Genomic DNA, 14,325 nt, shown 5'->3' on the forward strand with positions numbered 1-14,325 from the left:
TTAACCCAGGCCCTGATTCCATTTGTCTCTGGTGACGGGTGAAGGGGATCTCCCCTCTCAGGCCTTTGTTGGCTGCTGATGGACCGCTGATGCATTGTCCCTCAACATTTGGTACTGCACTCTGGGAATGAGGTGGCCCGTGGGAGCCATTCCTTCATCCAGCATCATTTAATCACAGTAGACTGTTCCCAGTGTCACTGGTACCCGAGGCCCACCCTCAGTCTCCTATGCTATGAGGCATCAGCCTTTGGGGCTTCTTGTCTTCCATTCTTTAGGGATGGTGAGTCGGATGTCTTCACTGTCTTCCGAGGAGGACTCTGTTCATTGGCTAGCTCATGTAGCGATGGCTCCTTATACATGGCGACTGCAGGGCGAAAGTAAAAAGGTTGGTTAAATAATTAAACAGGCAGTAAATACTGATTATCAACAAACATGAAACATCCATCCATCCATCCATCCATTATCCAAGCCGTTTATGCAAATTTGGGTTGCGGGATGCTGGAGCCTATCTGAGCACTCTTTGGGCAGCATGCGGGGATATACCCTGGACAGGCTGCCAGTCCATCACAAGCCCGGTACACATTCACACCTTGGGACAATTTAATGAAGCCGATTCACCTGACCTACATGTGTTTGGACTGTGGGAGGTAACCGGAGGAAACCCATGCAGAGACGGGGAGAACGTGCAAACTGCACACAGAGGATGACCTGGGATGACCCCCAAGGTTGGACAACCCCAGGGGGGTTCAAGCCTAGGACCTTCTTGTTGTGAGGCAACTGCACTAACCACTGTGTCACCATGCTGCCCCAAACATGAAACATGAAACGTCCATCCAAGTGTCTCTGTTCTTTGGTTTGGAAGCCGGTCTGGCCGCGCATGCGTGTTAGTTCAAGTGAGGTAGCTAGCGTTAGCAGGATAGCTAGCAAGCTAATAATTAAGTTACATAGATTTAGGTCACTCAGCAGATCAAAGAAATAGCTCCTTACCAATCTGAATATGTTACTAATAACTATACTGTAAAAGTCCATATTCCAACCAATGAAATAGCCAAGAACAAGAAATAGCCAAATAGCAAAGAACGCGAAGGTAGGGGGGAGCGGGGAGGAACAGGAAAGGGAGGGAGAGGTTTGTTTAGTTTTCAAGGCTCAGCATTTTCAGTTTTTACCGATTTTCGATGAAAAATACCCAGATTTTTCAAAAAAAGGAGCAGATCGGTTTAAACGGATCCAAAAGTTGTTCCTGTTCGTGTGAGGTTATGTAACAGTGCCCTCTTGTGGCGAAATTCGGTATGTTGGATGGCTTTGAAAAATAAAAAACTGAAAACGCTGAGCCTTGTTTGTTTTGTACTGGTGCTGAATGTTGTTTAAAGCACCTTTAAAGGGAGACCGTTACGACTTTCAACATTCTCTATATTAGGGATGCATGATGATATCGGCACGACATCAGTGTCAGCTGATTAAAAACTCAAGAATTTAAGTATCGGCATCAGCAGATAGGAAAATGTCTGCTATTGTGCCATGCCGGTAAGGTGACGCGTTAATTATGTGCACGCGATGATGCTAAATGTTTATTTTGAGCACCAGCAACAAGCTTCAACATGTCAGCTGTATGGAAGTATTCTTAAGTATCCGAAACAGATAACAACATTGCTATTTGCAATGCTTGTAAAGTACTAGTAATGTGAGGAGGGGTAAAACTATACTCCTTTAACACTACCAATTTAATTATCCATCATAAATTTTATGTCCATTATAATTCTGTTATCCTCTTTCAATGTTTTATTATGTAAATTGCGTGAACACAACATCCATTGCATGCTGTCCGTCTTGGGAGAGAGATCCCTCCTCTGTTGCTCTCCCTGAGTTTTCTTCCTATTTTTTCTCCTTGTTAAAGGGTTTTTTAGGGAGTTGTTCCTTATCCGATGAGAGGGTCTAAGGACAGGATGTTGTGTTGCTGTTAAGCCCACTGAGGCAAATTTGTAATTTGTGATATTGGGCTATACAAATAAAATTGATTTGATCTTAAGAGCCGTCCTCCTGAACACCAAGAGTTTCTGAAAAGTAGACAAGAAAAAACAGTGCCAGCGGACACAGCAGCCTCTACTTCAGCCATCTGACAAAGCTAAGCAACCACCCAAAGGTGAAAGCCCTGAACAACAACAACATTGCCAGTGCAGTGTTTCCCAGCCCAGTCCTCAAGGAACACCAATCCTGCAGATTTTCTTTGCAACCCTGAATAGGTACCTGTTTGTAGTTAATCAACAAATCAGCAATGGATTGTCAGCTGTTGCACACCTTGCATAATTAAGTGCTGTGAGATGATTGGTTGAGTAAGTACAAGCAGGGCTACCTATGCAGGGTTACAATGAAAATCTGCAGGATAGGTGTTCCTTGAGGACTGGGTTGAGAAACGCTGGCCCAGTGCAGTGCATGTTCGCCCCTTCCGGCCACAATGTGGGTTGCAATGACAGTGGCACTGTTCACACGGTGACAGACACAGACAGACAGACTGATTCCTTTCATTTTAGTTACATAAGAATGAGTGATTGTCTATTGGGTGGAATCAAATGAAATGTTTTATGTCTGCATCTACAACAAGTAAGCCATCATAGTAAGAGTAATATGTTTATTCTAGTACAGGAGAGACTTGGTGTTCTCTTCAGTGAAATAACAAAAAGATGTGTATATCAGTATCAGCATTGGCAATCAGTCAAAATGAGTTTGGAAATATCTTCATATCGGCAAAAATTCAATAGTGTGCTTCCCTGCTCCATATATATGTTGTAGGGATAACACTCCTCTAGCAGCCATAACACTAAGCTGTCTTCTCTGCATCTAAGAAAGGCAGCCAAAATTGTGTGCACCGCTGGTGAATGTGAAAACATATCTCGTGGTTTGGCAATATAGTAGGCAACATAAGAACATGTTAATGTCAGTGCCCCCTATGCACAGCTGTATAACATAGCATTGTTTTACGCATTTTCTGATACAGCTGTCCAGGATGTAAGTTTTCACATTCACAGACTACTGCCAATGACGTCACTTGCAGACACTTTTCAGCACAATTTCAGTGGTGTTTTAGACACACACAGGCTGCTAATGAAGTGTTATCCCTACACTCTGTATCGAGTTAATGTTGAGATATTGTGATCCCTTCAGACAGAATCATCAGAGCTAGGAAAGAGAAACGATACAGACCCTCTATAACTTTAGGCAGGAAGTGTGCAGCTCCTTTGGTCTTCTTAACCCGGTTGCCCTTCATGACCTGGCCATCACGGTTGATACCAATATACCAAGAGCGGCCTGACTGGGTCTGGCGATAGAGCATGGAGGAGTATGTCACGTAGTAGTTCTCAAACACACTCTCCTTGAACTTACACTCCGGAGTGAAGTGCTCCTACGAAGAGATTAGGGGCGGGGTAGGGAGGCATTTGCATTAGCAATCCAAGCAAGAAATAGAAAACAAAAAAAAAACAACAACACAGTAACACACAAGGTCGGACACAGACTTTGAAACACATTAATTAGGTGAAATTCACCATAGGGGAACTACATGGAAAGTTAGAATTCCATCTGCTCACATGTTTCTTTGAAAGCATGATCGTTCTGGTCCTAGGGGATGTGCGGCATACAGTTGCACATGTAAAAAGATTGCATTAACATCCTTAGTAAAATTAACATAGTCCCCTAAGGAAAAGTACAGCTTAGATGAAAAACACTGCTTTACGCCCATACCAGTAACATGCCCATAAACACACACACATGTACATATAAATGAATAATTTTAATTATTTTCCAGTAGATGCATCTCAAGTTATGAATCAGTACTTAAGGAGTTCCCAGACTCGTGTAATCCACATGCATTCCCACATGAAAGAAAGAAAGAAAAGAAAACCACTTTGTTTTTTCATTGTTCAGTTGTTCAGTTACAATAAAATTTGTTTTCTGCATTTAACCCATCATATTGTATGGGAGCAGTGGGCAGCTGTGGTGCAGTGCCCGGGGACCAACTCCAGTTCTTTTTCCTATTGCCCTGGTCAGGGGCACAGGCAGGAGTATTAACCCTAACATGCATGTCTTTTTGATGGTGGGAGGAAACCCATGCAGACACAGGAGAACATGCAAACTCTACACAGAAAGGATCTGGTCTGGCCTGGGGTTCGATCCCAGGACTTGCTCGCTGTGAGGCAACAGTGGTAACCACTAGGCCACCATGCCGTAAAACTGGATTTGAAGGGCAAATTATAAATGGCTGAGGATCGCATCAAATGTCTCTATGCAGATTCTAGAAGTGATCATGTTCCCACACCATTCTCGCTCCCTTTCAATCTCCAACATAGAGACTACTCAGCCCTGCATAATGTTGACTGGTGATGGTAACCAGTAGCGACAGATATACATCTCTCTTAGTCACCATCAGGGTCCTTCCTCTGTCAAAGAGCAAAGCCAATCTGCAGGATTGATTTAGTGAGAGTAGCAGGGCAGAAATGGCTGACTGGAGAATTTTTCTGGGACTTGGGAAGACAGCGGAGGGTCCAAGGATGACAACTTGGCACCAAGGAGATTTAGTAAGAGTCAAAAGTAGATTGAGGGGGTATATAAGATCTAGTGTCGGACTCATCACATATCATCACCCCTCATCTTCACAGGTAGTCTTCACGCCTCGGCCTGAACAGGACATTATATGGTTTGTGCCCATTGCTTCTGTCCACCAGACACTCTGTCTCCCTGACTACACCCATTTAACCACTCTCTCTCCCCATCATACAAAACAACCACCCTCAACTCAACAAACTCACCTATTACCACCACTGCCACATCGCAGAGCTATTTAAAGATCCTCTGACAGGTTTGATATCTTCTGCTGTGCTAACACAAAGAGGAAGAGATCGATAGATGATCCTCATCATTCATTATTAATCAGGCCCAAGAGCAAGAGGGGTGGGACGTGCAGGAGAGATGGAAGACAGGCGGAGAAAGGTAGAAGGAGAAGGGAGAGGCGAGGAGAACAACAGCAGAAAGGACAAACGGGTGCTGAGCAAAAAGGAAGAATGTGTGAAAGAGAGACCTTTTTCCCTATAGGTCTCCTCCTGGACCAGATGATGGGTGCTGAGAGGTACTTTTGGTCACCAGCAGCAACCCAGTCTCTGACATTCCCCTCTATCTGACATGAAGACCCATTGCTCCAGAAAAACACACCCTTCAACTCAACCTTTGAAATGACATGGATACCCCCCACCACAACACACACACACACACACACACACACACACACACACACACACACACACACACACAAACGCTACCTTTTATGTTCCGTTCCCTGAAATTATCCCAATGATGGAACCCACATCTAATTTATTCAATTCTTGCACAGTGAGCTTTCCAGAGGTTTGAATCTCTCCAAGAGAGAGAAATACAGTTAAGTGAGGAATTAGGCAGAACAATAAAATTAAAGGGAAACAATCATGATTTTCAACATTATGTTGTAGGGATAATGCTCCATTAGCATCCATAATACTGAGCAGTCCACTGTGTGCCTCTGAAACATGCTTACATGCTGGTCCGCCACTGATGTCAGCGGTGGACAATCTGCGAATCCCTGTCTTTGCTGGCCTTAGCTATTCATACTTACTTAAACAATGCTGCCTATTCTAATGACGGCCCACCAAATGTAGTGTCAAACCAAGAAGTAAGTGTCATTTTCACATTCACAGCCTGACATCGACAGACTCTTTTCTGCACAATTTGGCGCTACTTCAGAGACACACAGTGGACTGCTCAGTATTATGAGTGCCAAAGGAGTGTTATCCGTACACCACGAGATAATGTTGAATATCCTGTTTGTTTCCCTTTCATGTGAAGAGGAGTCATGGACAGCCCTGGGCGTTGACTCTTAAAGATAAGTGTGATGCCAGTATGATGCCAGTGTGCCAGTCTACTGAAAACTGATACAAGTGGTTTGCTGTAACTATCCCCCATCCCTGTAACTCAACCTTGTGATGACCTTCAGGGCTCAGCAGAGCCACAGGGACCACCCAGGGACTAACCCCCAAATAGATCTGTGTATCCTCAGAGCTGTCTCCGAAACCACCAATTTCGGCTGGCTAGAACAAGTGCAGAGGATGTATTGAGTGTCACGCTGAAAGTCACAGTTTTTTTTAAGGAGGGTGAACAGTTGCATGTGTGCTCGGCCAAGAGTATGAAACGAAATGGAAACATCATCGTTCAAATTGGGACTTATTGAGAGACTTGAGTCAGAATGAATTCTAACAAAAGCAGACAAGAGAGGTAATGTGTCCCATCCGTGCTGAGAATCCTGAGGATGGGAAGGACCTTGTTATCATGCAGAGTGGTGTCCCGACCTTCCCCCCCCCTCTCCTTTCTCCTGCCCTCCACCCTCCACCTCCTTCTTCATCCCTCGTGTCCGATTACATCTATTCTACCTGCTTCAGGAAGCTTAACTCTCAATGCCACTGTAGACTGGGATTGCATTTATAGCAGAGGAAGGACAATGAAGTACCCGGGCCAAAGTACACGCTCCAAAACTCATAGGGAAAAGTTCAGTGACTTTGTCTAACACACACATACAATCCAAAAATAAGGAGGCATTTGTAAAAAAAAAAAAAGTGGCTGTGGTGGTTTTCTCCCTCTTTGAGAAGCGATGTTGATTGGTTGTTTAACTCAGGGGTCCCCAACCTTTTTTTGCACTGCAGACTGGTTTAATATTGACAATATTCTGGCGGACCAGGGGAGGGGTGGGGGTGGGTTAATTACGACCAAAATATAGGTTAGGCTTACAAATCAATAGTATCCTAACATTTTTAGTAACGTTTGGATATTAAACACAGCATTCATTTTCCTCGCATTAACATTAATTAATTCAAACATTCATTCATCTTCAGCCGCTTCTGCGGGGTAGGGCCGCAGCGGCAGCAAGCTAAGTAGGGCACTCCGGACGTCTCTATCCCCAGCCCTCCAGCTCCTCCTGGGGGATCCCAAGGCGTTCCCAGTCCAGATTGGACATGTAGTCCCCCCAGCGAGTTCTGGGTCTACCTCAGGGTCTCCTCCCAGTTGGCTTTGCCTGGTAAACCTCCAAAGGAAGGCACCCAGGAGGCATCCTAATCAGATGCCCGAACCACCTCAACTGGCTTCTTTCGACGCGAAGGAGCAGCGGCTCTACTCCGAGCTCCCTCCGGATGTCCAAGCTCCGCATCCTATCACTAAGGCTGAGCCCAGACACCCTATGGAGGAAACTAATTTCAGCCGCTTGTATTCGTGATCTCACCCTTTCAGTCACTATCCAAAGCTCATGACCATAGGTGAGGGTTGGAACGAAAATTGACTGGTAAATTGAGACCTTTGCCTTCTGGCTCAGCTCCCTCTTCACTACAAGCATTACTGCTGATGCTGCACCAATCCGCCTGTCAACTCACCAATTGCAACTCACCAATGTCACTGAATCAGTGGGAGCCCTGGGCTTGTTTCCCTGCAGCAAGATGGTCCAATCGATGGGTGATGGGAGACGGCGACACCCGAAGGGTGTTACTTATGTCCAGTCTATTCCGCAATTTTGTTTTCGTTGCATTCATTACAGAAAACCCCGCTTCACAGCGATATGATGTTAGAAATGGAAGCAAAGTTTTCAGTGCTTTCATGGCTATCTCAGGATATTCAGCCTTGACTTTGATCCAGAATGCCAGCAGAGATGTTGCGTTAAACACTTCTCAGCCCACCATCATTTGCAAGCTTGTGGAGATGATCTTCCCACGCTGACATGGACGATTCGCAGAGGACATTCACAAATGGGTCACGGATCCATTCCTTTACATTTCTTGTGTCATCTGCGGTTGGGAAGTAATGCTCAAATTCTGTCGACAGCGAAGCCAGGTGATCGCGCATCAGCTGGGAGAAGGATGGTGCAGCCTCAGTCTCTCTCAAAATCCCAGCTAAAGTTTGGAACATGTCAAATATGCCCCTGTCCACTCGCCGTCCCCACGGTTCCAGTTTGGCTTTGAGTGCAGACACTTTATCTGCCAACTTGAAGACAGTTGTCATTCTGCTCTGAGGTGACAAATTGAGTTCATTGAAGAGGTTGAAGATGTCAGACAAATAAGCGAGTTTTCTTATCCACTTCTCGTCACTCCCCTTTACCAACAGATCAGCAAGGCTGGCCATACAGGCTGAGTGCTGTGACCTCCGAAGGACATGTGCTCACCTCCGCCAAGGCACCCACCCCTCAAAGAAGCTAACTAACATACGTGATGTTAAACGTTACCTGAATGTAGCCACATTATCCAACGATGTTCTTTTGGTGATGCGTCTTAAATGTTACCTGAATGTAGCCACATTATCCAGCAATGGTCTTTTGGTGGTGTGTCGCCATACCCGCTTGCTTCCTCAGCTGACTGTATCATAATTCCAAGGTTGGTCCTGGATGGCCTCCGTATGTCCCTTCTTTAAAAAATTTGATCACCCTACAGCTGGCCAGCTGAGATTGGTTGTGCAACACAATTTCTATACTCTGGACATGGATGCTGCCATCCAACGTGTCACTGAGGGTTGTCACCAGTGTGCTGCACGTAACAAAGTCCCTGTCTTTGTGGTGGACCAGTCAACATGTGATCCGCCAGTCATCGTCGGTGCATCCTTTCCAGCCGATGTGTTCAAATGTGAGCACCAGCTCATCCTTGTAGTCCGTGAGTGTCATCTCTTTCACGGAGTCCACTCTCATTGAAGATGAATGGCACCAGACACTTCATGATGCTCTGATTTGCTTGTGTATTGGCTTGCAGCCGCTGGATGATCCATTGGCTGTGATGAGAACTGACCCAGCTCCTGGCTTTGTGGCATTGGGTGGCAACACGGCACTTGCCAGGCATAGGCTGACTATTGAGGTCAGCAATGCTAAGAGCATCAACACAAAATCCTGTCGCTGAGAAGGCCATTCATGAGCTCCAGGGCGAAATACTGCGTCTTGAGCCAAATTGCAGGGCTGTCATCTCCCTGCCTCTGTCAGTTGCCACTGCCCACTTGAACAGCCGCATAAGATCCTGTAGTTTGTCTGCCCGTGAGATGCTATTACAACAGGACCAATTCTTCCACAATCAGTTGCCTATTAACGACTGGGACATCATTATGCAGCAGCATGCACAACGGTTAATCAATCATCCATATAGCATGAAGCCAAAGCTCCTATTGTTGTATCGCCTTCCATAGTTCGTCCTGGCAACCTTGCATATCTCTATATAGTGATCAAAATAAGTCTAGGGCCCGAGAGACACCTTGTCATCAGCGTTGAAGGGTCATGGTGCAATGTGCTGAAGTTCATAGGTACCCAGCTCCATCGCACTTCGTACAGAGTTAGAGTGAGTGATTGCTATCAGATGGCGAGTGATGCTCCTGACGTGGTCTTCTGTGATGACGCAGACGAAGACACGTCTGACACGGATCCTGATGTCTCCCCTGCCAAGGGCTCTGACATTCCACCTGCCATAGCCGAGCCTACTCCAGCACCCTTTCTGCCCACTGGGGTTCTCAATTCTCTTTCTCCAGACGAACCCTCTGCTGGTCCAGTTAGTGATCAAGCATGATGAGGAAACTCATGGGACTATTCTGCATAAAGGTGGGACTCTTCAGCGTTCCAACCATTCCCGCAGGTCTCCCATGTGGTTGAAGGACTTTGTTGCTTTGTAACTTTCTTGTTTTTTCCTCCACATCACTGGTGGACATTCCAATAATTCCTTCAGGCTCTGTTTGTTCTGCCTTTGCAGCGTGTTTCAGGTTCTGTTACTGTTCTATCCTATAGTGCCTTATGCTCTGTGCCCTTTGTAATGTTTGTGCCCTTAGTGGTGTTTTTCTACACTGTTTTTGGGTTGCCTTATGGTTGTTATGGGTGGGTTTGTTTGTACTGGAAAAGAAGGTGGCGCCAGGAATGTATTGTGTACTTCCAGGTTACTTGGGTTGTGTACGTCTCTCTCGTTACCTTGATATCATTCAGTAAATCATCTATGCACTTACCAGATCGTGTCTGTAGCTTTGTGAGTGTCCTCACCTTATACTAGTACAGTCCAGTTTGCCTGACATGTAGTCATCCCAGTTGTGTTAGTTGGCAGTGACAGAGCACACAACATAACCTCATGCACATCAACTTGAAATATATATATCGCACATAAACCAGCAGTATTGCCTTGTCGACATCGGTAGACTCATTGACCTGGATAGCATACCACGGTGACTCATTAAGCCGCTCCAACTGTGCTTCTATGTTCGCTATTTCATCAGTTCCCCTTGAAACTGTGGTAGCTGAAAAAGGAACCTTTGCCACCTTGTTAGCTGCAGCTTCCCCCAACAGTTCACGGCACATGTCCTTGGCAGCAGGCAGAATCAATTCTTCGCTGATAGTGAAAGGCTGCTTAGCCTTAGCAATAGAACTAGCCACTAAGTACAACGCTCTCAGAGCAGCAGCATGTGTAGAGGTGGTGGCTCTCAGCACTTGCTTCTGCCCCGCTTGCTCGCGTTGTTTTTGCTCAAAGAACTGCACAGGTTTGTCTTTAAGTGGAGGGTGCTTGGACTCAAGGTACCGAAGCAGTTTTGAGGGCTTCATGCCTCATTAGACAGCGTGTCTCCACATATCACACACAGGGGGCTCGGAGCATGCCAGTCACCAGTCGCAATAAACCCGTATTTTAGGTACGAATCATCGTATTTCCTATTTAAGGAAGCTTTCTTTTTTTCTCTGCTGTCTCGGCCTCTGCTGTCTCTGCATTATCATCGTCATTAGACCTTTTACCTCCCCTACCTCTTCCGAAGAAACTCTCGGGCAACATTTGTTTTTTTACCAGTACTCATGGTAGCTAACTAGCTGCTAGTAGAAAGCTGACTTGAGTTCGTCTCTGAGTTATGAAGTTAGTTACCATTGGGCTGCCGAATGCCACGTGCATTAGGGATAAAATTACATCATTGTACACACTTCAAGCATCCGTTTCAAATTAAAAGCACTCTAGCATTACGGGCTTTTATTTGAATATTGTATATCATATTGTTTCCTTGTGGTCCAGTAGCAAATGCTTTGCGGCCCAGTGCTGGTCTGTGCCCCAGTGGTTGGGGACCCCTGGTTTAGCGTATCAAACATGCGGAAGAGGGGGCTATGAATGTATAACAAAAAGCCTGTGCTCTTGTCATCCCACAGATCATGCAAAGGACAGAGTTATTAGGCTATAATCGATTCTTGAAAATTAATAGAGATTGTCTTTGCAGGTGGAATACTTGAACTCAACTCGCAGATTAACTCTGTCTAGGACAAATTGGCATGCAGATTCCCTGTGCTGTATGCCAAGCCTGCAGACAGCACATGTAATTAAAAAAAAAAGGGGGAGGGACTAAGACAGGTATTGCTGCTCCCATTCTGGACAATTGCTACTCCCAGTCTGGACAATGTAGACAGAAAAAATATCAAATTTATTTCATAACAAATGAAAATGTTAATTTGATTATTTTTGCTTTAGTGTACCTTGCAACAGAACAATGTCATACAAGCCACCGTATGTTCAGTGCCCCTACTGAAGTCCCCTAAGGCGCAGCATTTACATTGGGATGTAAAACATATTCAAGGATTTCTTTGAGGTGTCAATCCATGCAGTTCACTTTTTCTCTTTTTTTTTTGTTTGACATGCTTGCAGTCCCTCAGTCAAACAGCAGGAGTCGTAGTGTCATACAAGCTGCCTGTGTTGATTGACCGTTCCATCCGCTCCCTGGGTAATCTATGGAAAGCTGTGAAATCTGCCTAGTGCAGTAATCCTAACATATTTCCATAGTACTGCATTATTACTGCAGCAACCCACTCGAATGATAGCCTCAAATGTAAAGCTCCTTAACAACCCCCCACCCTGCCCCGCCTCCATCTCCACCCCGAATCTCCAACTCAGGAGCATACACACCCCGACTAACGAACACATCTTGCGAGTGAGGGAGTTTAGTGCAAGTGTATGCTCTTGAGGATACTACTACCACATGTTGTTGATGTCGTCGAAGGGCCAGATGTAGATGCTCTACCTACATGTCCCCATTACATAAGTCAATAAGGCATGGATGCACTTATTGAGAGGGGTTTACAGAGGATGAGAGCGGCGGTAGGACATAATACCGTCTGGCACCAAATATGTATATGGTTTGCCTCTAATGCTTTCTGACGGGGCTAGTTTGGCACGATGTTTGAGTGGCAAGCACAGAGTGGATGATAAGGTGCAGGGACTCGTGCCCCCGCTATGTTGACTGACATCTGGAGAGCCCCCTGTCAGTGTGCTACAGCTGACAGAGGAGTGTCAGCTGACATCCCTCCCTGACCCTCGGTGATAGAGGTGACCATCTCCATGTTGCCTTCTCCCTTTACACTCTCATTAGTGGCCGGTACCCCCTTTACCCCCACAGCCCACCCCGTATCCATGAGATAGAACACAAATAGCGAGAAAGTGAGATCATGGTTTGAGGGAAATTGGATGCCCTTCCCTATATTATATGCACCGAGTGTCATCTACCCTGACATATCGCAACGACCACAACCAGATGTTTTTTTGCATCCTACCAAATCTCAGACAGCACTTGCGGGAACAACACCAATGCAGAGCTCATGAATGAATTGGAAAGAGGTTTTGCCTCCTCTACGCTAATTGTACTGAACTGGCTGCCTGAAAAAGAACTTCTCTGTTGTTTAATTTTTCCACTTTATCTCCTTTTTCTTGCTCTTTCCTGTACAATCATTCTCTCTGCTCTTTCTCAGGTGTTTTACCTTTCTCCTCTCCTGTGATGAGGGCGATGCTATCTAGCTGCCGGTGTTGTCCTGCATCCTAATAACAACTTCCTTGGTAAATAATAGACAGAGCAACTTAATAGTCTCCCTCTCTCTTTCTTGCACGACACGTGCCACACACAAACACACACACAAATGTGCATACTCTATTTATCGCTTACCCTATCCCTCTCCCACAAATACAGACATAATCATACACATATTGATCATTAAAATAAATTTACCAACATACAATAGTCATTAAATTCACAAGTACCAACACTATGGAAATCTGCTCAGAGACCTGTATACAAAGGGTACACAAACAACATCCAGATTAGAGTAAAAAAAGGTAGATATTTGTATATGAACAAATAACAATGAAGGCACAAACATGCAAATGTTTTGAAATGGAATCAGCACAAATCATTTCAGAATTGGGATTTGTATGAAAACAACTTCGATGAAAATTTACCTTTGAACAGTGATACCTATCAACCAAAACATTAAAACGACTGACCGGTAAGTGAATAACATTAGTTATCTCATTACAATGGCACCTGCCAAGGGGCAGGATATATTAGGCAGCAGGTGAACAGTCATTTCTTGAACTTGATGTGTTGGAAGCAGGGCAAATGGGCAAGTGTAAGGATCTGAGTGATGTTGACAAGGGTCAAATTGTGATGGCTAGATGGCTGGGTCTGAGCGTCTCTAAAAGGACAGGTCTTGTGGGGTGTTCCCAGTATGTAGTGGTCAGTACCTACCAAAAGTGGTCCAAGGAAAAACAACCGGTGAACCGGCAACAGGGTCATGGGTGCGCCAGGCTCATTGATGCATGTGGGGAGTGAAGGCTAGCCCGTCTGGTCCGATCCCACAGAAGAGCTTCTGTAGCTCAAATTGCTGAAAAAGTTAATGTTGGCTATGATAGACAGGTGTCACAACACAGTGCATCACAGCTTGCTGTGTATGGGGCCTCGTAGCTGCAGACCGGTCAGAGTGCCCATGATGACCCCTGTCCACCACCGAAAGCGCCTACAATGGGCACGTGAGCATCAGAACTGGACCATGGAGCAATGGAAGAGGGTGGCCTGGTCTGATAAATCCTGTTTTCTTTTACATCATGTGGACAGCCGAGTGCGTGTACCACCTGCGTAGACATCGTTGCAGACCGGGTACACCCCCTCATGTTAACGGTATTCCCTGATGGCAGTGGCCTCTTTCAGCAGGATAATGCTTCTTGCCACACTGCAGAAATTGTTCAGGAATGATTTGAGGAACATGACAAGGAGTTCAAGATGTTGCCATGGCCTCCAAATTCCCCAGAACTCAATCCAATCGAGCATCTGTGAGATGTGCTGGGAAAAAAACAATCCATGGAGGCCCCACCTTGCAACTTAAAGGAATTAAAGGATCTGCTGCTAACGTCTTGGTGCCAGGACACCTTCAGAGGTCTTGTGGAGTCCATGCCTCAGTGGGTATGATCTGTTTTAGTGGCACGAGGGGGACCTACACAATATTAGGCAGGTGGTTTTAATGTT

The 14,325-nt window shown here is 45.5% G+C and overlaps 1 protein-coding gene across 1 annotated transcript in view; it reads right to left on the reverse strand.

The window, feature by feature from the left end:
• Window positions 1–230: 230 nt before the first annotated feature.
• The window catches only part of fgf11b (fibroblast growth factor 11b), a 66,151-nt gene continuing 52,056 nt past the window's right edge, over window positions 231–14,325 (reverse strand). The window contains exons 4-5 of the mRNA XM_056284792.1: window positions 3,199–3,397; window positions 231–364 (exon numbers count right to left, since the gene is read on the reverse strand). Coding sequence (XP_056140767.1) covers window positions 231–364; window positions 3,199–3,397 — 333 coding nt within the window. The remainder of the gene's footprint in view (window positions 365–3,198; window positions 3,398–14,325) is intronic.

The sequence above is a fragment of the Lampris incognitus genome, chromosome 8, assembly GCF_029633865.1.
Source record: "Lampris incognitus isolate fLamInc1 chromosome 8, fLamInc1.hap2, whole genome shotgun sequence".
NCBI lineage: Eukaryota > Metazoa > Chordata > Actinopteri > Lampriformes > Lampridae > Lampris > Lampris incognitus.